At 40.6% G+C, this 27,533-nt stretch overlaps 1 protein-coding gene and 1 long non-coding RNA gene across 2 annotated transcripts; both read left to right on the top strand.

Annotated features, from left to right (window-relative positions):
• Window positions 1-265: 265 nt before the first annotated feature.
• On the top strand, window positions 266-25,206 carry LOC306823483 (proline-rich transmembrane protein 1). The gene is made up of 3 exons (XM_079343042.1): window positions 266-631; window positions 1,541-1,771; window positions 24,026-25,206. The coding sequence occupies exons 1-3, from the start codon at window positions 458-460 to the stop codon at window positions 24,167-24,169; spliced, it is 549 nt and encodes a 182-aa protein (XP_079199168.1). The 5' UTR covers window positions 266-457; the 3' UTR covers window positions 24,170-25,206.
• LOC306823488 lies at window positions 16,909-19,769 on the top strand. The gene is made up of 3 exons (XR_013779006.1): window positions 16,909-18,144; window positions 18,229-19,287; window positions 19,385-19,769. It is a non-coding gene; the product is annotated as an uncharacterized lncRNA (long non-coding RNA).
• Window positions 25,207-27,533: the final 2,327 nt, after the last annotated feature.

The following is a 27,533-nucleotide window of genomic DNA, read 5'->3' as shown; positions in this document are numbered from 1 at the left end:
CATTTGAAACACGCAAAATGTCCACAATGTGGACTCAATTAAGATTTATCCTATTTTATAAACCATATAGGCCATAACAATAACAATAATACTACATTATTAAGCCTGTAGGACTACATAATTACAACTTTTGCGTTTTGTCTAGTACAGAGGGCAAATCTCACTCACACTTTCACTATTAAGACATCCTTGATACTTCAATACTGTGGGCTATTAACTTTCCATATGGAAAAACCTCGATCATGTCAGAAAGGGCTTTTAATTTGAAAGTTGAAACCGGAAGTGTGTCATTGATTTTGCTTGCTTTGACACTAGGCAGAAATTGTCATCCATCCCCGAGATTGGCCAAAGTTATTCACGACGGGACACCAGGAGAACAACATCGGAACCATCCTAAGAACATCACCGCGTTTTGGAAAGTGACTTTTTTTTTCTCTAAAAGTAATTCTCACATTGCATGATGGACCCTGACAAATCTGCAAGCGCCCCTCCATCGAACTGGACTGGTGAGAAGTCCTCCATGGGGCATGTTCCCCCTCCACCATACCAGGACGTCCAACAGCCATGGCACCCGCAGCCGGGTCAGGGATACCCTCCACAGCCGGGCCAGGGTTACCCTCCACAGCCGCAGGTCAGAAGCCCAGCACACAGCATGAACACTAATACAAGTTCAGAAAGAAATCATCACTTTACTGGAGAAAACAGGATACTTCTCGGCTTAGTATATTTAGTTTGTTTGCTTTTTATTCTTTATTTTAAAATTAACGTTTTTTTCCAAAATGCTAAGGACAATGAGTTTAATGTTAATCACTTTAAAATACGTTTTATTTGTGCTAAGAATGTAAATAGGAATTTAAAAAAAAACAAGACGAATTCAATCATGCATAGTAATATATCAGCTATATATATCAGCTCTCTTGTGTTCCTGTTGATATCCAACTAAGTCACTGAATTAAAAAAAACAGAAACAAGATGCTCTTGGAAACGTAGTTTTTTAAAATGTGGATAAGTAATGCTGTTTTTTCTTTGAGGATCAACAGTTACTGTTATGATTAACAGGTTTAAATCTTCATTGTGAGACTCGTGGATTAAAAGACAGTCATTTATGATCATGAAACATGTGTTTTCCATCAGAAAACATGTCCTACATACATGCATGACAAGATCAGATTAATTTAAGACATGCATGGAGTTTTATCTTTATAGAAAAAGACAGAAACGGTATTCATAATTGTTACATTGCTGTAATGGCCAGTTTATTGTAGTTCTGGTTTAGTAAAAATCCTAACCATGTCACTGTAGTCATAAATAAGCAATCAGGAAGTAACCACAGCTGTGTACAGCTGGTGTCTTGGGTTCCTGTTAATCATCAAACCATATTACAACATATTGTAAGTTTCACTTCTTCTGTTCCCCTGCTTCTAAATCATGTGAACTCTTGTTTCATGTAAACCCTCCCCCATGTGCACCACTGCTTATCTAGTTGGCACACCTGTTAAGTTTTGTTTTGAGTAAGTGGTTTTTCATGTTTTGGGCATAGGGTTATGGAGCCCCGCCCCAGCAGTACGGAGGCCCAGGATATGGACCACAGTCTTTCCCTGTTGGTCAGCCATACCCCAGTCACCAGGCTGGCGTCATTGTCCAGCCCACACAGTTTGTGGCCCCGGTCCCGCTGCAGCACCCTGTCAGTGACTACTTGTGCTACTCCATCTTCACTATGATCTGCTGCTGCCTGCCGCTGGGTGTTGCTGCTCTAATCTATTCTATCTCGGTGAGTTTGAGTCAATGTGGGTTATTCTCAAGGAAGTTTGAAAAAGTCATCCGGTTGGGTAAGAGGCCTTCTAAAAAAAAACATGGTTAGACCTTCAACCGTGTGAATCACACCACTGCAGATTTCCTGAATTCCAATAAAGCAGGAGGTTTATGTCTGAAGTGAGTAAGATGGTACCTCAGAATCCGACTTGTCACCAAAGTGACAAGCAGGAGGTGTTTTCGGAGGCATTGGGAGTACTACACATCATGGGAACTTTGTTTCTGTCTGCGTTTGCACCGCAATGACAACATACTCAGAAGCAGGAATTAAAAAGGTTCCTCTTAATGGCGTTCCAGGAACTATAATAGTTCATAGTTTCTGTGGTGAACAATCAATAAAAAAGCAAGAGGGTTCTACCAGTTCTTATAACTATGAAGAAGTTCCTGCTGTCGAAATACGCCTCATAGGTGGTTGATTGAAACACACAGAACATTTTACATAATGAAGTTGCTGCTCTTGCTTTTACATTGTTCAGCATTGGGATAACAATATGAAGTTAGAAAAAGGAATGATAAAGAGCACCTATTAGCGTGATATGAGTTTGTAGCATTCTACCGTTTCAACAATACTGAAAAATATTCTGTTGTAACTTTTGGTCAGAGAGTCCAGAAAGTCTTTGAAAGGTTCATATGAACACTGGCAACACAGATGAGCTCTGCTGTTGAACTTTGATTTTCTGATCAATATCAACCCCTTGTAAATGATTAATGACGGAAATAAAAGAACTCCTGTGTGTGTGTGTGTGTGCGCGCGTGCGTGTACATCAAGTGGATGAGAGTTACTTGAAGGGATCGGGAAAAGGCAATGGGATGCTCAATAAGTAATGGTGAAGATGTTTCCAGCTCCTGAATGTGTTTTGGTCTTGAATCTATTTATCTGCATTTTTTGTGATGTTTCAGTTAAGTTTGCTCTTTATGGCTGCACGATAAATCCCTCATGTATCATTGTCACTGTAGATTCATTCACAGTGAACACAACACAGGATTCTAATTTGATCGCATAAATAAGAAAAAAACGAGTCAAAACGAGCAGTGCTTTTTTAACCAGTACATGTGTACATCGTAACCCATTAATGTAAAAAGATGGACGCCTTCGTATGAAGTCCATGTTTTCACACCATTTTGATGCATTTAGATACAAAAAAAACGTGTGTAGTTTCTTAAGTCCTCCTCCTTTGAAAATCAGCTGACACTGACTTGCTTATAATGTAAGACATTTATTTACAAAGACAAGAAACAGCATCAGTCCAGGTTAGCCATGGTACCTGGGAGAGTCACCAGCCAAATGTGATTCTCCTGAACAAAGAAAAGACCCTAGTATTTATGCAGCGTTGGTCAAAGCATCAGGACATTTACGACTTTATTTAGGCTTTGATCATTCAGGTGTGCATCTCCTACAGTCCTGCACCCCCTGTGGTTCCTCAGGACATATGACTTCAAAGGTTATACAGGTCACTATGAGATGACCTCTTAGCTCTCCCAATATATCCTAAGGGTCTATTCTCATTTTACTACCAAACTGTTTCTCTTTTACCATCTTAAGGAATGTCCCCACATAGACCCCTTCATTGTCTTTGATGTTAAATCAATCTCTAACCTTAAGAACACCATTTGTCCCACCAACAGCTCACATGCTTCAGCAGCATACTTACACTTCACATACTTGTTCATATTACATTGTGTTGCATGTAAAATACACTTCACTTGCTATCAACTCAACTCAGATTAATGGACTTTGTTGGAGTGCAAATCTTGCAACCTTTTTTGAAATGTATGTGAGAAATGTGTGACGCAAAGGACCTGTGAGCTAACAAGCATTGCTACGCTTATAAATATCCATGGTTAGTTCCTCACTAATTCCCAGTTTGGTTTTTTTAAAGAAGCCCTCTGCTTCCTGTGAGCTATAATAACTTTGTTTTTGCACCGTCTCTGAATTGTTTCCTTGTGTGTGGTGGTTAATCTTTCTCAGAAAAAACAGAATGTTCAATCTCCAGCTCCTGCAGTCTACAAGTCACAGTGTCTTTGGGCGAGACACTAAAACAGAAGCTGTGTTTTAGTGCGCGTGTGTGTGCAGTAGATTAGTGGGGAGTGACGGGTGGCACTCCATCTATGAACCTCTATCACCAGTGTGTGAATGAATGGGTGAATATGACATGTAGTGGAAAAGAGCTTTCAGTGCAGTCTATGAATCATTTATACACATGAAATGGCCACAGAGCTGCAGAGATAAGATGACTCGTCTTGTTGTTTGGTTTCTGCTTGTCATTTTGTTGATATGTACAGTTGTAAACTTGTGCATCGATACAAGTTAGTCTATACAATCTGGCATATTTACATTAACATGTTTATGCTCCTTCGTGTGTTCTGTCCCTTTTTTAAATTACAAAAAATAAAAGACTGTAGTGGACTGAAAGGTCAACAAAAACTATGGCTGCCACTAAGAATGATCTGAACTTCACTAGCAACGACCACGTCACAACCATAGAGGTTTTAGATACAGTATTTAATGATAGATCATATGACTGATGAGACAGATATGTTAATGTAATGATTATGATGGCGGAGGATGATGTCGGTTGGCTGGTCTGGAAGGATGAACTGACTGCAGGGCAGAGGGAGACTGAGTGGGGGAACCATCTCAAGCGTAGTTCTGCCTGAGCTGATCACTGCCCAGACAAGACGAACGAGATGGAGAGATGAGGAAAGAGGTTGAATGGATGAGAAGAAGGGAAGAACTGAGACAAACGGTGTAGAGGACAATGGCTCATTATAAGTAGGCTTGTCAGGTGAATGAAGGTGGGTGTGGTCCTGTTCCTGAACCTAAGCCAACGTACATTAACTGCCATTTAATTATTTTTTATTATGAATCCAGTTGCTATTTGATCCTTCAACGACAACAAAGAAAAGGAAAAATGTCCTGGAGTGTTTTCCATAATTCAAAGAAGATCACTGCACAAAGGAAAAACACAAAATATTCACATACAACAGGCAGGTTTCATATAGTTTTCTTTTCTTTATCTTGTAAAAATTGGATGAGTGAAAAATTCAATCAGTTCCTGATTATCCCCTACAGCAGGTTTCTAAAACTTTTTAGAACATGCACCCCTTTCAGATGAGAACATTTTCAAAGGACCCCCTCGTTATCGTAACGTTGATAATATACGATGTATTCATTTGCTATGGAATACTTTGCCACAGTAGAATTAGGCTACATTTATACTTTTCAAATAATTCCTTTTATAAACCTTGAGAAAATGTTGGTTCCCATGTGGTTTTTTTATATATATTTTTTTAATCGTTGTGACTATGAAGTGACGACATGTCAGGATCATATCAGAGTTGATATGTTGGCACAAAACTAAAGTGAATGGAAGTATTGGACAAAATAGCTGATTTTATTGGTGTAAGTCCCATATTTTTGGTGCAAGTCAAAAAAAATTTTAAATTATTCCGCGGGCCCCCAAGATACGGTCGGCAGACCCTTGGGGGTCCTGGAACCTTACTTTGTGAACCACTGCCGAAAGCAGATTAACTCAGATTGTGACACAAAAGTGAAAGTGAAGCCTGACAGGGACCCGTTTATCCTGTTTGACTTTTTTTCCGAGCAAGTTCAAGGATTCAACAAAGCAGTGTAAGAAATAAATTAACTAAACAGGCAGATTGAGTAAGACAGGCATGAGCACAGTGATCACACAGACGTAATGATATATTGTTAAAGTTTTAATGTACAGGTTTGAAGTAGACATGCAGCTTCAACTATGACCAGTGAGTAACTGAATTGAGTGAGAGCATTTCTGTCGTGAAAGAGTTCCTGTTTTGTTGGTTAACATACACAACAACTGCTCTGATTAATGTGTGATAAGCCAAACTCAGCTTATCGATATTATTGTTTGCTGAAAGTTGTTTAAATTCTGGCAAAAGTTAGATAGGCTACCATTTCCTGTTTAAAACTGTTACCATGGCTACCAAAACAACAGTCCCTGCATGACTGGAAAAGGATCCTAAAGAAAGGCCTCACCAGATACACAAAAACATTCCGTCGGAAAGTCAAAAGTTGTTCCATGATACTTCTCAAATAAATCAGTCACGAGAGTAAGTAATGGATACATGCAGAAAATGCCAATGTGGGAATGTAGATTTCAACTCAGAAATGTATTTCCCCCAAGTTGTCTTTGGCTAAAGGCAGATATCTCAAAACCTGTAGAGATCCACTGCACAGGGAGAAACAATGAGAGGCAGGGCAGGGTACTTCACCTCAATCCTTGTTGGTGTTGACGAGTATACGTCTGTTGCACAGGGTATCATTAAACCAAAATCCCTAGGATATAGTCAGAGTCGTAGTGTGCTACTTAGTCTTCATTAAAGCTACTGTGTGGAGCTTGTTATTTAGTGTTGCTCTTGCTGTAGGTCATATTGAGTCATCAGTTTTACTTCCAGTCCTTCATAAGAACAAGATACACACTTCTCCCTGCCTATTGTACTGTGGTGGGATTGAAACTATAAAGGCTTTTTTTATCTTTACTGACGCATGAATATGTATAAAACTGAGAATTCAATGGTCCATGAATGTCACTTCCAATGCAGGTCTGTGATCACATGTCTCTACATGACTTAGCTGTCTTCTGCTGCTTAATCCAGTGTCTTTTACTAAATAAACTCATGTTTAATCTCTCAAGGACGCATAGACACAGTCTTTAATTTCTTATAGATTCAATGCTGAATACAGAGATAACAAGACTCATCCTGAGGGGTTGACAAAAGAACAGAGTATTGTGTAAATGTTTATTGTAATCTTGTTTGAGTTGGGTCTCATGGAAAAACTCAGGATGACCTCACTTGTTGCCGTATTTTGTTACTGGAGACTGTGACTCCCAAATCTTTTTGGCTTTCCCTTTCTCTGAACAGAAACTCAACCTTTACTCCCATCCTGTTTGAACTGGTGTGTATGTAGAGTGCACACTGCTGATAAGATGAATAGATTCAATTTTTTTTTAATTTTTTTTTTATCCAAAGTTGCCCAAAGTTTGGTTTTGCAGACTTGTATCAGATTTTTTAGTTTCATGTGCGGTATATATAAACTCAGTAAATTAGCAATAGTACAGAATGAATGCAAATATCTCAGTTCCATTTGCCCATTCTTGTCATGTATTGTAACAATACTTTTCTGTCAGGCTGACACGGCTGTTACTTATTTTAATTTCACACAGCTTTGCTGACAGGACTAAGACTGGTGTTTTTAACTTAACTAAGGCTGGCACACACTAAAAAAGAGAGACCCTGCACATGACAACAAAAAGTACATCTAACAGTATGCCAGGGTTTGATGAAAAAAAAATCGCTCCTGTAGCGTGTGGTGTGCAACAATATGACTAGCTCAGAACTCCAGACACATTCTCCAACAACCAGTATCGGCACACACCGCTCATCTTCTAGAGTAGGCAAGTGCAACTTAAGAGTAAACCATCATGATGGTAAAGCTAAATGTGGCGAGCTGTTAGGTCATCCACTGCCAACTCTGCTCCTTGACAGTTTGATTGTGAAATGCTTTACAGGACATGTTGTGTAATCGCCACATGTTGTGTTGTTGCCACAAATCAACAAGTTGGTCCTCTATTCCTGACGATCATCTTACTTTATGCTTCTCGTTTGTTTTGCTTCCTTCTTCAATCAGCCTGCTTCCTGATTGGCTATTGTTCCGTTCCACGTGACAAACTTGGCAGTCCTTTGTATTCTCCCCACGGATCAGTATAAATATTAAACACGCTTACTCGGGATTTTAGATTGGTTAAAATCTCTATCGACACACCTCACACATCAGGAGAGTCGGGCAGGATCATCTTTGAAACCACCAGACAATCAGACTTTTGATTCAATTGCTCCCACTAACGTGAAGGTTGTTTCTAGTTAGAAAAATCTCCATAGAGAAATTCAACCCTGGTAAGAAATGGAAAAGGAGTGTCGAAAAGCCAAACACAGTTGGTGTAAAACTATTCTCCAGACTCATTATAATATCTACAAAAAGAGACTTCACGTTTATAATTCACAACTGACGAATGAAAGGCAAGCCTTCTGCTCTGACATCATCACCATAAACAATAATAATGCCCATGCCCTGTTTGCTTGTGTGGACAGGCTAACAAACCCTCGTGGGTCAGTAGCATCTGAATTTCATTCCATCAGGGCCTGTAATGCATTTCCACCTTGTTTACTGGAAAAATACAGAAAATTGGACAAAATGTCAGTAACTCAGGATCGGGATATGTTCTGTGTCCGTTTTAAAACAAATTTAAGCACTATGACGCAATTTAATTAAATCAACCTTAAAAGCCTGGAGGACATTATACTACAATAAAATGTATCCTCCTGCCGTCTTGATATTCTGAAAACAGTTTTTAATCAAAGAAGTTTCCCAATTCATGGCCCCAGATCTGTTCCAAATTGTAAACATGACTCTTTCCTCAGTTGTCTTCCCACAAGTCTTGAAAACAGTAGTCATCAAGCCAATATTAAAAAAGAATAATCCAGATAAGTCAATTAAGAACAGTTACAAGTTTATAGCAAATCTTTATTTGTACGTTTTTTTAGTAAAATAATCCCCCCAAAAAAACGCTGCTTTTCAACAGTTAAATAAGTCAGAGTCTTCCAGACAGGTTTTAGACAAAATCATAGCACAGACAGCTCTGGTCAAGGTGTTTAATGACATCCCTTTAAACACAGACAGCGGCAGAACCTCAGTCTTAGTTTGTAGACCATAATATTGCTGGACCGACTGGAAAACTTGGTTGCCGTTTCTGGCACAGCACTAAACTGGTTTGAGTCCTATCTTAAGAACAGGGACTTCTTCATGTCTGCAGGTAACTTCAAATCTGAGCAGACAAACATTACTTGTGGAGTTCCCCAAGGTTTCATTCTGGGGCCTCTTCTGTTTGTCATCTGCATGCTCCCACTAGCTAAAATTATAAAAAAAAAATAATAATAAGTCATCATAATGATGCAGACGATACACAAATATATATTACAATGTCGCCAGGAGATCATGGTCCTATCAAAGCACTGGGTAAATGCATAGAGCAAATCAATAAGTGGATGTGCAAACATTTTCTCCAGCTGAACAAAGACAAAACTGAGGAGTGACGATGAGAGACCACGCAGCTTAAGTCAGTAAAACTTAAAACCACAGACCAGGCAGGAAATCTTGGCATAGTGATGGACTTAGATCAAAATTTTAAAAGCCACATAATGTCTTGTGTGAAGCACTTTGAATTGCCTTGCCGTCTAAATGTGCTATAGATAAACTTGCCTTGTCTTTGCTGACTCTGGATCTAAAGGGGGGAATCAGGTCGATATCTTGTAGTGTGTATACCTTGACTTAATAAAGAGAGAGAGGCTGCAGGCTGACATAGACTGTTTCTAATTAGTTAATTAGTTCAGAGCAGTTGGAGCAAAGGGCAAACAGGCAAACACAAGCTTTTGTTCAAACAGCATTTAATCAGAATAAAACCATTCTGATATGCCCAGACTTTTCCCACCTGTCTGAACAGCGGAAGAAGAATTTCTATTGCCACACCTCCATTACAAAAATGACCCATAACTATACTGTTTTACACCCTGAAAATCATTTTACCTCAGTCAGGCAGACACGATCAGATCGAGCATGTTAATGGCTCCTGATCCGAACAGCGATCGGCATAAACCACCCCTCTCAAGCGGAATAAAAGTTCTTTCCAAATAAGCCTGATCCGATCAGTCTGTTATGATAGACGTGTTTACATGCAATTTTATTCTGATCAGGCTTTTATTCCGATTATTTGTGTCCATGTGAGGACTAGAACTACAATATAAATGAAGAAACACTTAAGACACAGAGAACTCAGGAATGTTACAAGGACAATACACACATCACTTTTATTTATGCAGGTGAATATTTACATTCAGGTGGAAGCATTATGTTGATTATGGAAGATAACAAACCTTTCTTACGTGTTATTTTATGGAGTACATTTTGAAATGCAGATCTGTGTCAACTCTGCTGAGTTTACTGTAAAAACAGACATTCATTCTAATTTCAGCAGTTACTGATCGGCCTTCAATCCTGTGAGCATTTCCCAGAATAACTTAATTTTATAGTCTTGTAGTAATTTCCAGTAAGGAAGACTTGAACTGTTGTTGACCTCTTTCTCTCTTGACTCTCCTCATTTCTCTAGCACGTCTTCTTGTCTCTTTTTTTTGCGCTTCCTTCTGCCTTAGAGACAAGTCTCTCTCTCTCTCTCTCTCTCTCTCTCTCTCTCTCTCTACTCTCTGAACCGAGTGAATCTGACCCCCACTCAAAGCATATACACATGGGGAAAGTCAAGAGGGGGTTATGGTCTGGAATGTTTACTGCGTTATTCACGTTGAGCAGATCTTCTCTGCTTTACACTCTTCTACAGCACCAGTCAGGAAAGTAGTCATTAACTGTGAACCCCGAGAAACAAATCCACTTCTCTTAATAAATACTCACACATGGGATTAAGTGCAAACAATATAAGTTATACTGTAGATCACTGGTCAATGCAGCAGCCAGTTCAGCTCAGAGTGCACTTTAGGAAATGGTTGGAATACCTACAGGATGTGGTCATCATGGTTAAATAAGGCCTGAGTAAACAAGGCCAGAGCAGCTACATAAGGGAGGTGGAAGAGGGCAGGGCGGTAGAGATTGAATATGAGGGATACAAAAAAAAATAATCTACCTGAATTCGGATTGATCTGAAATCAGAATATGTTGATTTTAACAGTTTATTTGTAACTAAAAAAGAATTCCAGAAACTGAAAGAGGCCTAAAAGGGTTTGAAAGTGGACAGAACGGGAAGGAAGAGACGCACTTCCACAGTTTGTTCTGTTATCGAATATCACAGATAAAAATAATTTGTCATTTCAAGCACAACATACTTCGTGCTTTCCCTTTGAAAACAATTCCTGAAGCGTTCTCTCTTTGTCCATTGCTTCACAGTCACATATTTTACAATATCAAATGGTCCTGGGGATCTTGCTGACTGGCACTCAATAAAAAGACTGCAGGGAGGAGGGAGAGGACAAAGTGCATTTGTGTGCTTCTGTGCTGTCATTTACAATAGATTGGGGAGCGGAAAGTTTAAGAAAAGGAAAAAAACAAATCAAAGAGGGATAGTCATGTTTCAGCGGTGCTTTATTGAGCCATTTTCAGAGTTCACTGCTGGGAGGCTGGACAGAAGACAAAAAATGCAGAGACAGGAACAAGATAAGAAAAGCAGGCATGGAGAGAGGGGAGTGGAGCAGAGATATGGGGCTGCTGGATTTAGTCTCTCTTGACATTTCAACCATGATGAAAAAGAGAGCAACATAACTGCTTTCTCACATCTTACTGGGACAATGCCTTGATGTACATTTCTCATTAATATGGATTTACTTGAAGAAAGCAAAGATTGGATGTCTATAAAATTAAGTCATCATTTTTTAGATAACTGCAGTTGTAGTGGGTCTTTTCCCTCCAGTATATTATGTACAAGCTGGTGTTGAAAAATTAAGCCAATGTGGAAGTTGAAAATACTGCTTTTCATCAATTCAACAAACTTTATTTGTCCCCAGGGGGCAATTCAAGGGCACACAGAGCAGTAAATGAATGACGGCTATACTACAAATTTAACCAACGTTAAAGAGTCAACAAACAAAAGTGAAAGTGTCACAATAAATCAAGTGTCTGCTTGACGCTGACTCCAGGAACCCCAGAAGAAAGCAGAACGTAACACATTTACAGCCTGCTCCAAAAAAATGAAATGGGTCTGATTGGCTTATGATTGTACAAACATTATACAGGAGGGGATTTTATGAAGGCTAAGTGTTGTTCACAATAAGGTGCTGAGCTGATCGAGGGGTGGGCTTGTGTATCCTGGCTGACTGAAAGTTAGGCTGAGAAAAGATTCCCAGCACAGTGCTTGCCATCAACAAGCTTCCAAAGTCCCTTATAGTATCAGATGGCTGAAGTCACTCAGGCTACGTCCGTTTCCCTCGGGATCAATAAAGTATCTATCTATCTATCTATCTATCTATCTATCTATCTATCTATCTATCTATCTATCTATCTATCTATCTATCTATCTATCTATCTATCTATCTATCTATCTATCTATCTATCTATCTGTCTGTCTGTCTGTCTGTCTGTCTGTCTGTCTGTCTGTCTGTCTGTCTGTCTGTCTGTCTGTCTGTCTGTCTGTCTGTCTGTCTGTCTGTCTGTCTGTGTGATTGGTAACATCCTTTCTGTGATTTGAGTGTGGAACTTCATGCTTCAAGTACAACTAGTCATTTGCTTGTGATGAACAAAACTGATTCAGTCTGTGGAAAGCTATGAAGTGAATGTTTTTTGAATTGAAATTGAAAAGAGTTTTATTTGACTGAGGATCTTGAGATATGTGCTCGAGGCATATTGTGAGAGGTCCACTTTTTTTATTTGTCCTGTTGGTCTCAGTTCATGTTTCTGGTGATACATTGTTCCTCGGCCTTGATTACGTCTTTCACAAAACAAGACATATTTCCTACTGATATCAGCATGGAGGGTTGTAGTGCTGACCAATAAGACAAGAGAGGCTTTTGTAACTCAGACATCAGCACTCTGTCCTCCAAGCCACTCATACTTTCTGTGACTTCATCATCAATCAGCCCTTTGTTTCTCCAAAACATGAGCTCTTCCTCTTCGCATAGCCTCCATTGACAGTGAAGGGCTACCCAGCTCAGTATTTAGCAGGAGTCCTTACAGGATTTCAACATCCTGTTTCTCTGAAGAATCCTGCCTCTCCAACAATAATAAAACTATGGTAGTCATAAACTCATGCTTGCCCTGTTAACTGACGCATGTCCATACAAATAATGTGGCATGCACTGATGTGTCTCATCAGATTAATCTCAGTAAGCTTATATACTGTAACTGTTTACAGGATCAACCTGCACAGGTTGATTCATACAAATATCTCGGAGTACATATTGACAATAACTTATCATGGAGTGTCCATGTAAATAGTGTGTGTACTAGGATCCAGCAGCGACTTCACTTTCTGCGAAGGCTGAGGGTGTACGGTGTCCAGCAGAAGGTGATGCTGCTTTTTTATCATTCTGTGATCGAAAGTATACTTCGCTATGCAATTGTTTCCTGGTTTGGTAATTGAACTGTGAAGTTGAAGACGCAAATAACCAGATTGGTTCACACTGCACTTAAAGTGATGGGAGTGAGGGAGCACCCCACTCTTCAAACAATATTTGAAGGAACTGTACTTAGACAGGCCAAGAAAATAGCTGCAGACCCCTCTCATGTCTTGAATTCAGAGTATGAATTGTTACCCTCAGGCAGACGCTACAGAGTTCCAGTTAAAAATAAGAAAAGATATTTGAACAGGTATAAATTTTCATTTATCCCACTATCCATTTCTCTGTTGAACTCAGGCCTTAAGTAGAGCTTCTGTTCCTGTAAAAGAATGCCATGTATATATGTATGTATGTATGTAGGTATGCACTTTATTGCACTGTCAGCACTTGTGTGCTATGCACTGTTTTACTGTATTTTTCTTTTCTGTCGTGTTATGTGTTATGCAGCAGCCTGTACGTCCAAGGCAAATTTCCTTCGGGACTAAATAAAGAAATCTTGAATCTTGAATCTTAATGGGCAGCAGAAGTCATCTGCTGGATGAACTCAAATAGTTTCATAGTCAAACATCAAAGAAAATGTTGGTAGTTTGGGAGTCATCTGAGGGGAAAGATTAGCCATAATCAGGTTGTAAAGTGTGTGTGTGTGTGTGTGTGTGTGTGTGTGTGTGTGTGTGTGTGTGTGTGTGTGTGTGTGTGTCCGTGAGTGTGTGTGTGTGTGTGTGTGTGTTGACCTTTATTTAACCAGGAAGAAAAAATAACTCATTGACAGTAAGAATCTCTTTTTCAAGAGTGTCCTGGTCAAAACAATCGGCTACTCAACGAGCAGCCCATCCTTGGGCAATTGAAAGACACAAATCTCAGATCTGAGCAGCAAATGTTTGTCAGCATCATCCATAAACATATCCACATCTACAGCCAGATGTCTCTGCCTCCAAGTCATTTAACTTCCTCTTAAAAGCGTCCAACGAGAGAGGTTTGTTTAGTTTCAGTTCATTTTGTCATGTGTTCCGAGTAAAGGAACGCCTTTTTTCCCAGCTGCCTTCTGACTTTTGGAACAGACTTTTTTCTGTGTGTCTCTGTAGCTGCTTCGCTAAGTTTGAGGTAGCGTGAGCAGCGTCAGAGAGAAGTTTCCAACAAAATGTGCACCTTACAGTCAAGTTATTTTCCTTACGTTCAACAAATTTCAAAGCAATGTTTGTATCTCCAACCGTCAAAAGTCACACGCAGCAGCATGTTCTGCTTGTGTTGTTGACGCTGCCATTGTTATCTCATCTCCCCCTGCGGGTGGCGACTAACCAATCAGTGATCCTAAAAGATATCTCATGCCAAACCCTAAACAATCCCTGTTCCCTTATTAACGCTCCCTGACCCGGATGTTACCCGGATTTATCCCTCAATGCAGTTATCAAACGCTTCAAAAAATATCAAATGAAGACAAGATGGTCACTCTGTCACTCTGTTTGCCAGAAAGTTGCCAACTATGTGCTGACCTCATGTTGGGTTTTTAATGTACCGTTGTTAATCTGAGCTTCATCTCTGGAAACAGCTGCCTGCCTGCTACAAACAAGGCTGATGAGAGGCAGATCACAGTTCAGAAATCAAAACTATAAGTTGACAGAGGATGAAAAGCCTCATTTTGGTAATAAATGTCTGTGGGACACACCTGGCATTACATAGTCAATAATACATGTTTTTTTCACACAAACTCATAAACATTCAGTGTCTTTTTGTTCTGTCCGAGTTAGGTTCCAGGTCTCACCTCAGAAAGCTCCACTTGAATCAATCCCAGATGTGGAATCTTAAAGACCTCCTGAGCACTTTAGGAAGAAAGGCAGCCCTGAAACAAGCTGCAGCCTCGAAGCTACGTCTGCTTGGTGTTCTTCCTCTACAGTGGCCTTGTGAGCTCGAGTTATCTTACGCATACCTGCGGAACACGACGCCTGTATCCCTGCCTCTCTCAAGGCCCTTTAACACATGACTGCGCTCCTGAACATTTCCTGACATTATCCAGTTGGGCTGCATGTGTGCTTAGTAAAATGTCCGAAGTCGGGGTGAGTGGATGTGTGAGCACAAACTCAACAGTGTTGTGTTTGTCTGGAAAAGGCATGTAGTGACATTAACCCATCATCACTGAAGACTCCTCCTTCTCCGTCCTCCTTCTACCCAGCCGATCACACCTCCTCAACCAAACCAAAGAGACATCTTAAGTTATGATCCAACACATAAACTCCCGCTGTAATGGACGTGAGAAAATATCAGAGCCTTAATTTGCATTGCCATTGGGTTGTGGTCAGTGATTTAGGCAGAAATGGGAAAACAGGGGGTGCAATAGAAAATACAGGGGGTGCAATTTTTTTTCAGTGTCACTCACATTTTAGTTTTCACATTTTAGTTTTCCCAAGCTTCATAATGTTGAGTTACTGTACAGCCCCTGCCCTGACACACCCCATCATCATTTGACTGCAACTCACTTGGTTCATGTTGTCTAACCCCTTTGTTGGCCCACTACTTCTATCTGCACTTTCTTTAAAAAACCAACAACAAACAAATATATTCATAATATTACGTGTGTCATCCAGTAATAATAGATCCCTAGACCTTGATAAGTCAATCATCTGTCAGCATATTCGAATGTGGCGCTGACCCGAAAAGGTGGAGCTAAACCCTGCAGTCCGTTGATTGGTTGAAAGAATCGTCACTTCCCGTGTTACGTCGGTAAACAAAACTCCGCCGTGTTTAAACCATTGACTGTAACACAGCTGATTGTTTACGTGTGTATTTCTCCTCACCGCTCACAGCCTTCTCTGAAACAAAGCTTGATTGAGTTCTTGTAATAAACAATCACATGCCAATGACAAAGTGGATGAACTGCTGGATGTCTTCCAGTGTTTGTTTTGTTTATGTAGCGTTTTTGTCCTTTGCTGAATTTATTAGTTAGCGGTTAGCTGTTAGCAGTTAGATGCTATCATGTGATGCTATCGTCATCCGGCTGACACGCCGTCTACCAAATAGGGCACGGTTGGCTGTAGAAACGTAAACGGGATCGGGTTTAAGCTTTTCAGTACCGGTATTCGGCAAACATATTCTTTGCCAGAATTAGAATGTAGCCTAATCAGATATTTAGCGCACCGTATAGAAACCCGTGTAGTAAGCACGTCTATTAAATGTACCGTAAATTCCGGACTATAAGCCGCTACTTTTTTGTCACGTTTTGAACACTGCGGCTTTTACAAGGATGCGGCTTATTTATGGATTTTTCTTGCGGGACAATGAGCTTCTGCCGCAAAAACATTTCACCTCGTCGCGTCGGATCTTAATATCAGTCATTTTGCGCTTCATGCACGCACCCTCATCATGGAAGACACACGGAGAAATACATATGATGCAGCTTTCAAGTTAAAGGCGATCGAGCTGGCTGTCAAAGAAGCTAACAGAGCTGCTGCACGTAAAGTTGAAACTGACAGCGACAACGAAAAAGAGACTGAGGAAGTGAGTAATGAAGTCATTCCGAGTCAGTGAATGGATGGACTTTTTCTTGTGAAATGTATTACTGTATTAAGGTAATCTTTTTCATCAGCCGTGTTACAGACACTGTTTGATAAAGGATTTACAGTAGGCTTCGTATTTGCAGATGTTACCGGTAGCCTACGTATTTAATTAAAAGTTAAAACAATGTTTTATGTCACGTCTTTCTGTGTAAATAGCTCTGTTATAGCGTGGACACCTGCGGCTTATAATCAAGTGCGGCTTATATATGTACAAATACATTTATTTACTTATTTTTAGCCGGTGCGGCTTATATCCAGGTGCGCTCAATAGTCCGGAATTTACGGTAGATATTTGCACGGCCTAGGTCAAGCCGTGCAATAATTTCAAGGCCGTGTTTTTTTTAAATAGGCCGTGCAAAAAGCGGTTTCGCGGCAGGCTACCTAAATCTATGGTTGTGGTTAATGACCACTATAACCAAATGGTAATGCTGTGTGGGTTGTAACGCTGTGCTAAAGGAATCAATATGGCAATATATATCTTCACCCTGTCCTTGCATGTACCGATGCAGAGGTTACAGAAACGATGTGGCTGCTAATCTGTGATGACAGTTTTGAAAGACAGTTGATCTATGGTGCAGTTAGCAATAACATCATTGCCGTAGCACAAGGATTAAAGTACTTTTTTTTTTGTAGGATCTCTGACGACTTGAATTGAAGTGTTTTAAGTTGTAGATCTTACGGCCGGCTGTTATCCTCAACAGTGAAGAACAGCTTCTATAGTGAATAGTGTCGGACACAATGAATGTATCCTGTCACACACTGTGTATCGTGGTCTCTGTATCATGATCTGTGTTGTATGGTGGGGTTCTGGATATACCTAGTGGTTATAAATGGCCATGTGGTAGAGTTGGTAATATCAGCGTTGTCACTATCTGGCAAGTTTGAATTGGGATATGAAACATTCCAGACTAGTAATGCTAGAAGTGTGGAAACGAATGAGAGTGGAAGAAAATCCACAAAGCCAATGAAAGCAAAAATGTAAATAGTTGAAATAACAGACTTAACTCCCACTCCATCCTTACTTTCCTTTCTTCATGGCGTGCAAAGAAAAGGTCAGGTTAGCTCTTTATATCCGCTCCACTCCCTCTTTCATCAGCTCTGTTCACCTCTTCGCTCTGATTTTCTCACAGAGGGAAGCCTCTGCTCATATGTCTCCACACTGCCTCATATTTCAATGGAACAAGCCAGGAAAGCTCAGCCGCAAGACACTCAAACACACACACACACACACAATACAGTGGGAACTATAATACAGCTGGACGTGAATATATGCAGCCAGTTGGTCAGATCCAGGAAAGCCGAGCCAACAAATCATTTAATTCAATTCAAGTATGCGTCAGTCTGTGTGATATCATCTTGGGGGTTTGGCTTGCAGTATGAGGACGCATTACAACAGAGTGGTTATTCATACACCACAGTCGAGAGCTTTTTGTTTAATGTGTATAAAACTATAATTTAATCAAACTTTTTTTAAAGCCTAATGCTGTTTTCAAAAACATAGCATCCCTCAAAGTTGGTATTATGTTCTTTTTATTTATTTTTTTAATATATAAATGCAAAACAAAGTTTGTTGCTTTTTCCGTTCCAGACCTTCATTTGTCCTTCTTACCAGGCATCTCACTTTCTATACCTGGTCCATGGGCAGCTGTATATGCTGCTGGAACCTAAATTTCCTTGAGGGAGTCATCCCAAAAGGATCAATAAAGTTCAGTCTAAGTCTAAGTCTAAGCTTGGCTATTGGACTCAAAGACACTTGCCACTTTCCAGGACAACGATTATTTATGGCCTCGTAGACTCAAAGGCAAATCGATCCGGTTGTAGCGAGATTGACAGGTTTTAATGTTGGGGTGCCAGTCAGAGTCAAGTCTGACAAAGTAAAATAAAGTTTAAAGAAAAAATCATCAACCTGCACTGTTATGTAGGTGGCTATATTCACTAATATTAAGGAATACCACGCACGCCCGACGTGCGTTTCAAGGCTTTACTTTGGAACTCTTCTTCAGAGGATAAAAACACAGTACAACAGCGTATAGTACATATAGTACACATACATACATAACATTTCCTCCCAACTAAAATATGTGGTACCTCCACAATGCAATCACTCATTGGAACAATAAACATTAAGTGACAAGGAATACAGAACATCATTATTTCCCGTATGCATTCAGAACTGGTACACATTTACATATCAGTCAACATTGCAGGAGTGTCAACCTCTTTACCCCCATAGAACTTTGATTAGTCATCAGAATAACGTGCAGGCGGTTTCGTGTGTCTCACCGGATAGCGTGAATGTCTAACAGTCTCTGCTATCTTAGTAGGCTCAGCACTGACTGGTTCACTTGAGCAAGGTGTCTGAGTGTGCTCGAAATCCCCGAGAACTGGTTGGGCATTCTCATCAGTGTGAGATGCCGGAGTATCGGGGTGGTGTGTAGCAACACCAGCAGTATGTGAAGTTGCCTTTGGGATGCTTGTAGGAAGGTGGACTGCAGAGCCGGCAGTGCCTGTGTGTGCCTGCTCTGTGTGTGGCAACATTGATTCTCGTGGCGTTTCCACACCCCTTCTGCTCCTACCTTGATCTCATATGACACTGGTCCTGTTTGTGTCATTACAAGCCCTGGGGCCCACTTCTCCTCCCCTCTCTGGTAGTCACGCACGAAGACAGACTCACCCACTGCAAAATGTCTGGCCTTGGAGCGCTGTTGACGGCGATGCTGCTGGGAGACTTGAGAGCGATGCACAATGCCAGCCACACTGGGTTTAAGAATGTCCAGTCGTGTGCGCAGTGTGCGTTTCGTGAACAGCATAGCAGGTGGTTCGTTTGTTGTGGCATGTGGGGTGTTACGGTATGTCAACAGAAACGTGTCAAGCCGCTGTTGCACCGGCGCGGTGCCTCTGGAGGATTTGAGGGCATGTTTGAAAGTCTGTACAAAGCGCTTGGCCAGGCCATTTGTAGCCGGGTGGTATGGCGTGGAGCGAATGTGCTTGACTCCATTTGTCTTCAGGAATGTGGCAAACTCCTCTGAACCGTTGTCGCTCACGAGGATGTGAGTGATACCATGACGACTGAATAGGCCTCTCAGTACAGTGATAGTCTTGCTTGCGGTGGTGCTATCCATGACTTGCACCTCGGGCCATTTGGAATGTGCATCAACTACCACAAGATACATATGTCCTTCAAATGGGCCGGCGAAGTCCACATGAATTCTTTCCCATGGACTGGACGGCCACATCCATGGGTGTAGAGGGGCAAGACTGGGTTCCTTTTGGATGCGCTGGCATGAGTGGCATGATTTGGCCTCGAACTCGATCTGAGCGTCAATGCCCGGCCACCAGACATGAGCGTGCCAAGCTCTTCATCCTCACCACCCCTGGGTGTGCAGTGTGTAATTCGTTGAGCACCCTGGTTCGTAGCTTGAGTGGCACCACCACTCGTATGCCCCACTAGAGGGATCCCTGCTGGATTGTGAGGTCATGTCGGCGAGTCAGGAAAGGTGACAGTTCAGGTTCAGTGTTTTTCATGTTTGAGAATTGCCCAGTGCTGATCATCTCCAATACGCGAGACAGCGTAGGGTCAGACCTGGTGTTATGTCTGATATCCTTTGCACTGATTGGTAGTGTCTCTAACTGCGACATGTAAAACACATCTACTGTGTCCAACTTGTCGCGCTCAGTGTCGGGGAGGGGCAGCCTTGACAGTCCATCTGCATTCGTATGTGCTGCTGCTTTGCGATACTCAATGGTGTAGTCATGTGCAGACAAGAGGAGTGCCCAGCGCTGCATGCGGGCTGCGGCCATTGAAGATGTACTCTTCACTGGACTGAGAATGGAAGTCAATGGGCGATGGTCAGTTAGCAGTGTGAACTTGTTCCCATAAAGGTACTGGTGAAACTTGCGTACACCAAAGACAATAACCAGCGCCTCTCGCTCAATCTGACCATAGTTCTGCTCTGCCTGGCTTAGCGTTCTAGACGCATAAGCGATTGGTTTCTCTACACCATCTGGCATAACATGTGAAAGGACGGCTCCTACCCTGTTGAGTGAAGCGTCACATGCTAAACGAAGGGGCAGCTCTGGGTTGTAGTGGGTCAGCACCTTTTGAGATACCATGAGTTCTTTCACTTTTCGGAACGCTGCCTCACATGCGGTCGTCCACTGCCATTTCTTCCCCTTGTGCAGCAGTGCGTTCAGTGGTTGTAGGATGGTTGCATGAAGCGTCCATAGTAGTTGATCATTCCGAGGAGAGAGCGTAGTTGGCTGACATTGGTGGGCGCCGGTGCCTCCACAACAGCACGCTCCTTTTCTGTTGACTTGTGGAGCCCAGCACTGTCAATGATATGGCCTAGATACTCTACTGACTCCTGAAAGAACATGCACTTGTCCTTTCTGACATGGAGGCCGTACTCCTCCAGTCTCATGAGAACGGCGTCCAAAGCCTTCAGATGAGTTTCCTCATCTGGCCCACTCACCTTAATGTCATCTAGATAACAGTGGGTGCATGGCAGTCCAACGAGCACTTGATCCATAGCCTTCTGGAAGAAAGCCTGTGCCGATGCAATCCCGAATGGCAAACGATTATAACAGAAAAGTCCTTTTTGTGTGGAAACAGTGAGTAGCTTCCTTGACTCCTCCACTACTTCCATCTGCAAGTATGCATTGGACAAGTCCAGTTTGCTGAAGTGCTGACCTCCAGCCAGCGACGCAAAAAGATCCTCAATTCGTGGAATGGGATACTTGTCCACACAGAGCGCTTGGTTGATGGTGACTTTGAAATCACCACATAGTCGCACTGTGCCATCCTTTTTGCTCACAGGAACCACTGGTGTGGCCCAGTCACTATGCTCCACTAGTGAGATCACACCAAGGTCAGTTCAGCCTCTACTTTTGATCTCAGAGCATAGGGCACATTACGTTTACTGTTGTGCATCACGTGCCACCGTTTCAGCAGACACTGCAAACGTGACCGCTTTATTAAATGTTAAATTGTCCTCAGTCAACAGGCGCTTTTGAACAGTTTCACTTTTCAGTCCACAGTTGATTCATTTTTTTAATGCTTGTGCATAGAGAACAAAGTGAACCACAATCAAATAGTGTGTATGTGCACACATATCCAGACAACAAAGCAGATTCTAAAGAGCAAAGTCTCTGTGCAGGAAGCAGTTTCTAACCACCGTGTGACTGTCAATGATGAATCAAACTTCAACATCTGTACAGACTCTGTACACTCTGTACAGACAGTTTCACAGTTGGTTATTATAACATTATTATCATCTTTACTGGTCACTTTAACCCGCCATTCACTGCATATCATTTCTTCATTGTCCTGTTGAGTCCACCCCATTATTCCTCTGTATAAATCCTGTTCTACTATTTTTTCAAATTGTATTTATGTTACTATTTTATTCGGTTTTTTGACTTTTGATTTCTATACTGTTGCTGCAACGCCTGAATTTCCTCATTGGGGATCAGTAAAGTTATATCATTCTGAAATCAAGGATGGAATTGCACAAGTTTTATACTAGAAAGCAATAAAACACAGAAGTAAATTTTCATCTAATAGAATTTCCACAGCGAGTCACTGCTAGAGGATGAAAGGCTTCTTACCATTAAGTCTTTGATTTTATATTTTATATAATTCAATTATAAAATGTGATTTGTTCTTGACTGAAAAAGGACGTTTTCTTACACAGATATGTATCCTAGCTGATATAAATCTCCATTTGTTCCCAAAAGTTCACAGTTGTTTAAGGAGCTTTTTAGAGTTGTCTTTGTTGTGCATTTCCTTTATGTGAACAGCATTCTGTGTCGTGAGTTTTGTCATCTTTAATCCCTACTTGCACTGTAGGAACAAGTTGCTCATGTAAAAAGTCCTCACCTTCTCCCTGTTAGATGTTGTGCAACATGTTTTGTAACTCTGTATGACAAACAGAGGAATGTGAAATAATGGATTTTTAAGCAATGAAAGTTATCATGACAATTTTGGGACTTTCCGCAGCCAGCTCTGCACGTTGCATGGATAAAGTTGATGGTGTGATTTTACTAACTGTTGAGAGTCTGGACTTCTACCAAGGCTCTGAACACCAGCTTTTTCCCTCAGAGCTCTCTGAATAATTCAATTAAATTATATTTGTATAGCACATTTCATACAAACATAAACATAAATGTGTTTTACATAAGACATAGATAACACAATACAAACTCTTTAAAAATAATAAACAAATCAAAAGGTCATTTAAAAGGTGGATTAAAGACTTGCATGAATTCATCCTGAATGATGTGAAAGTGATACCAGACAGCCTTCGTAAAAGCCTCTTTTTGTAATTAAAACCTCTACGTGTTGATTGAGCTGTTCAACCTTGCACAATTATTGTATATTAATTTTATGAACTAAAGCTGTAGGTTGTTGAAGACGAGATCAGAGTCATCATGAAGGTTTCATGGAGTATTTCACATTTGAGGATGTAGTTCCTTATTTTCCATGATCTAACTGTCAAATGTTCCTTTTTTTCCTATAAAGTTTGCATGATCATTGATTTTTTTCTGAAGTAACCAATAAAGCCATTGATAAAAAACAAACAAACTGTGGTGTAACAAGGTTACATGTCTTCTTAAATTGGATCACTTCAAGGGGACATATTATGTCCTCTTCCTCTTTAAGGAAAGCCAACGAGAGCAACCGTGGTGTTTTTGAATCTTCAAGGTCATAAGCCTATATGAGCTTAGTTGCAGGAAACAGATTGTCAGCTACTATAAAGCTCCGTTCACTGTCTGCTCATTTCATGGACTTTGAAATGACCTATGGCTGTTCTTAAAGGTAAACAAATCTTACTTGAGCTGCCTTTACAAGATGAAGGACAGTGTTGGATCAGAACATTATCCTGTAAAAATTGTGAAGGACCACCACAGTGTTTTGGTACAGGATGTGCAGCGTTGTGTGAGAAAGAGTGAGACAGCTGCCTGTAATCATGAGCAGCTGTACTGAAGCAGACAGGGCCTTCTCACAACATGGGAAAAAAAACGCACAACACAAACATACGGTGGAAAACACACCCAGACATAATCAAATACACACAGGGATTCAAGAGGGTGTGGGAGGGAGAGTGGCTATTTGATTGGATTACGACTGAGGGCTGCTGGTTTCTTGTTAAAGGCACAGAACTCTTTATACCCAGACCTTTCTAAGTAGATGGACTCTCTTGCTTCTTCAAAAATCAATATCATGATTTATTCTAACAGAGTCAAAACCAGCCTTATCATTTCCTTCTCAAGACAAATTGGACCTCTCCTTCCTCACCTTCTTCTTGAATTCACCTGTTGGTGTATGATCAACTGATTTCTGCGCGCAGCTAACAGCTAGCAGCTAACAGCTAGCTGGTGAATATAGCGTGTTGTGTATACTGTAAAAACTAAAATAGGTAGAGCTTGTTCTCATTGATGCAACATTTACTGTATACTGACCTCTTGTTAAAACAATGACATCTTTGCATATTTAACGTCTTTCTGTCCTTCAGACTCGCGAGGCCAACATTGTTGGTGACCGGATGACAGCCGAGCGGAGCAGCAGGACGGCCCGTACGCTTAACCACGTGGGCCTGGGAATCGGGATCGGGGTCCTCATTCTCTGCATTGTCTACGGAGTGGTGATGGCAGCTTGATTTCCCACTAAAGCTGTTGGAACATCTCTTTTTTAATTTGTTTTTGTTGTCCCATGCCCCCATATCAGTTGATCAGAACACATCATGCATGGATGCCTTGAATTTCCCTCGGGATCAATAAAGTATCTATCTATCTATCTATCTATCTATCTATCTATCTATCTATCTATCTATCTATCTATCTATCTATCTATCTATCTATCTATCTATCTATCTATCTATCTATCTATCATGAACCACAGCTCCAACCATCAGGTAGAAATGTTTATTTGAAAACAATTGTAAGCCTAAAGTCACCTGAAGATCCTTTTTAGACAGAAACTGTTTTCAACACTTTAATGACCAAGTATCCAAAGTAACATTTTATGTTCTATGTTATTCTCTAGCACCATGAAGACAAAGCCCTTAAACTTCATATCCCATCAGCATACTTTGAGGTTGGGACTTTCTCAGTAATTTTGATTTTCTAAAATAATTTCCAACTTTGTTGCTTTAAAACTTGAGTCTGGATTCAACACATTCAACACTGCAGGGATCAAGTATCATCCAAAGAGTTTTATAGTTTGGTCAAATAATACAATCCAGTCTACAGTTTCAGGGAGGTTCAGTTTTTCAGTTCTGCAAACTGAAAGAGATTTATCAGATTGTACAATAGTAGACATTTTCCTGCCCGTTAAACAGAGAAGTTGGCTGTAAATATGCACTGACATCCCTTTATACTCGAAAAGTGTAACAAGATAGTATAAAAGAAGTTTCAAATATAACCTTTTAAAGGAACATGAGCTGTGTTGAGTAGAAGAAGGAGAAATAGTCAGAGTGAGCCTGTTTGTTGTCAAAGTGTATCTTGATGTGAGTTGCACGCTTTAGCTGTCCTTTTTTCACTGCAGCTGAACACAGACGCTCACTTTCTTTAAAGCCGGAGTCTGTAATCTATCACTGTTCAATGTTAGATCTTTGTTAACCGTAGCTAAAAATCAAGAACTTTCACTATAATACCACATTTCTTTATAAATAAACTTTATAAAAGTGAAAAACAACACTTGAACTTTGTGGTTTATTTAGATAGAGGTAAGTACTTTGAGATTTATGGAGAACTCATAATTGTGTGTTTGTACATATTTCATTCACTATATTCATTTTCACTAAAGGTCCTGGCTTACTCTTGTGTTACACTTAAATGTTTAACTTTAAGAAAGGCCATCGCACCTGTTAATTAACTCTCACTATGAGGTCATTTTGTGTTTCAAATGTTTTAATCAATCCAATCATATGATCAAAATCACATTTTTAAGTATTTTGGGGTCGCAGAAAGTTTTTTCTTGCAATGGGCAACATAGTGCTGCTCTCCAAACATTAGTAGAAGAAAGTCTACTTAAAAATGTTAGACACAAAGCATCAGGACAATGTGTCCAATGCAGCTGGTGATCTGTCATATTCAAAATGGGTTCCAAATCATTCTGGTTACTTTCTGTGAAAAGTACATTTACTTCTTCTCAACACACGGCTGAGGGGACCCGAACATTGGTTTGTCTCACATTTTTCAAACACACCTACTTCCACTGGCACCAATTGGCATTGTTCTGTATCATCTCCTAACATGCAATCTTTTAAAGGCAGGGTTGGTAAATATCTCGAGATATATTATCTTTAATCTATATTAATTTGATATCTTATTATATAAGATTTTGGTCTAAATTGTCTTTTGGTACAGGAAGACAATCTGTCAGCTGTAGCATTAGCAAGCATGTAAAAACTTTAACCAACGTCTGCCATGAGGTACCAATCTGATGAACCAATCACGCCTGCTTGTCTCCCTGCTCGTTCGGACATCGCCCCCAGCTGATGTGAGCTTCTAAACCAGTGAAGCTTGTGCATGTAAGTGAGGGGCGTGGCTTTTGAGGCACAAATGGGAGGGGCTGGGTGAAGACGGAGCACTGAGGAAATGCCACTTTCAAAATAATTGTAGTTTTTGAAAATGACCAACCCTGCCTTTGATGATACCGAATAAATCAGTGGGGACAAAAAATTGCTCTTTTTTGTTGGATAACAGAATAAATCAGATGTATGGATGCTTGTCTGCTTCGGGCTTCCATACAAAGAAGACTACAAAGGTTTCAAAAAAGTGATCAGGCCTTTCGGAGGAGAGGTGAAATCCACAACCACTCTCCGAGAAAAAAAAAATAAAAAATATATATTATTATTATTATTATTATCTAATTAATAATTCAATACAATACAATTCATTGTATTAGCCATCACAAAAGAACCGATGCAGCTTCTGGTTCAGACTCAGCAGCACAAGAGTTTGGAGAAGAGACGGAGTGAAGAGACACGTGACAAATGTTTGGAGCTCTGGGCTGCTAGGATAAATGTTTTGTCCCTGTTACAAACTCCAGCCCCACCCTCACTTCTTCCTTTGACGTATTCTCTTTCGTCACACTCATACCCTCCTCCTCCTTCTCCATCTTCCTCCCTCCTCTATGTCCATAACCTCCCCCGTTTCTTCTTACTTCCCCATTCTTAGTGAGGATCTTTCTCTTTCTTTTTATTCTGCTTCTCTGTCTTGAAATCGTCTTCTCCTTCTGCCTTCAACATCTTGTTCCTGTTCTTATTGTTTGCTTGTACTTTGCAGTGTCAAACCTACCTTTACAAAGCCTGAGATGAAGCTCACATTTAAAGTTTCCTGTAGCACAAACTCACATTATCACTTTTTGTTTCTCCACTATCTCACTCTTACAGTTTGTGTCAGTACTTCGTCATTCTCAATGTTTTGGTCCATTGTCAGTACTGCTTTATATCAAAGTCACAATTTGTTTAAGTTCCATAGAAGTTTACACTATGCTACTGGCTGCTTTATTAATAAAGCTTTCCTGTAAGAGATGAAAAAAAACCCAACACAATGCAGATCATGTTTCAGGTTCTTCAAACAGTTGATTCAACTGGGGGATGGCATGGAGGTAAACCCACTATTGTTTGTCCTCTCATTCAACATCATTTCATTTGTACTAATGTGAATGATACCAACATGCTCGATCTCTCTGCTCTCCAATTATCTCTGGGGTTTGATTTTTACAGTTGGTCAGGATGTGAATCTGACTCAAATCCCTTTTGTTTGTTCACTCGTGGTTGATGTTTCCGCAAGAATTTCTGGAAAGGTTACGCAAGTACAGCAGCACCTACTAGTACAAGTAATACTACCATTTCTGAGTGAGATGCCAAATTATCAACACATGTCAGAAGCCTTACATAAGAACACAAAAGCACAGTTCATTGAAAACATATGGATTGCGCTACAGAAATTCTTGTTCAATTGTGTGCCTGTGCTGCTCTCTAGTGGCCACAGAGAGGTACTGAACACAATACA

The sequence above is a fragment of the Symphodus melops genome, assembly GCF_947650265.1.
Source record: "Symphodus melops genome assembly, chromosome: 5".
NCBI classification, from domain to species: Eukaryota; Metazoa; Chordata; class Actinopteri; order Labriformes; family Labridae; genus Symphodus; species Symphodus melops.
The sequence above is the reverse complement of the archived record's forward strand: the minus strand, read 5'-3'. Positions and strand labels throughout refer to the sequence as shown.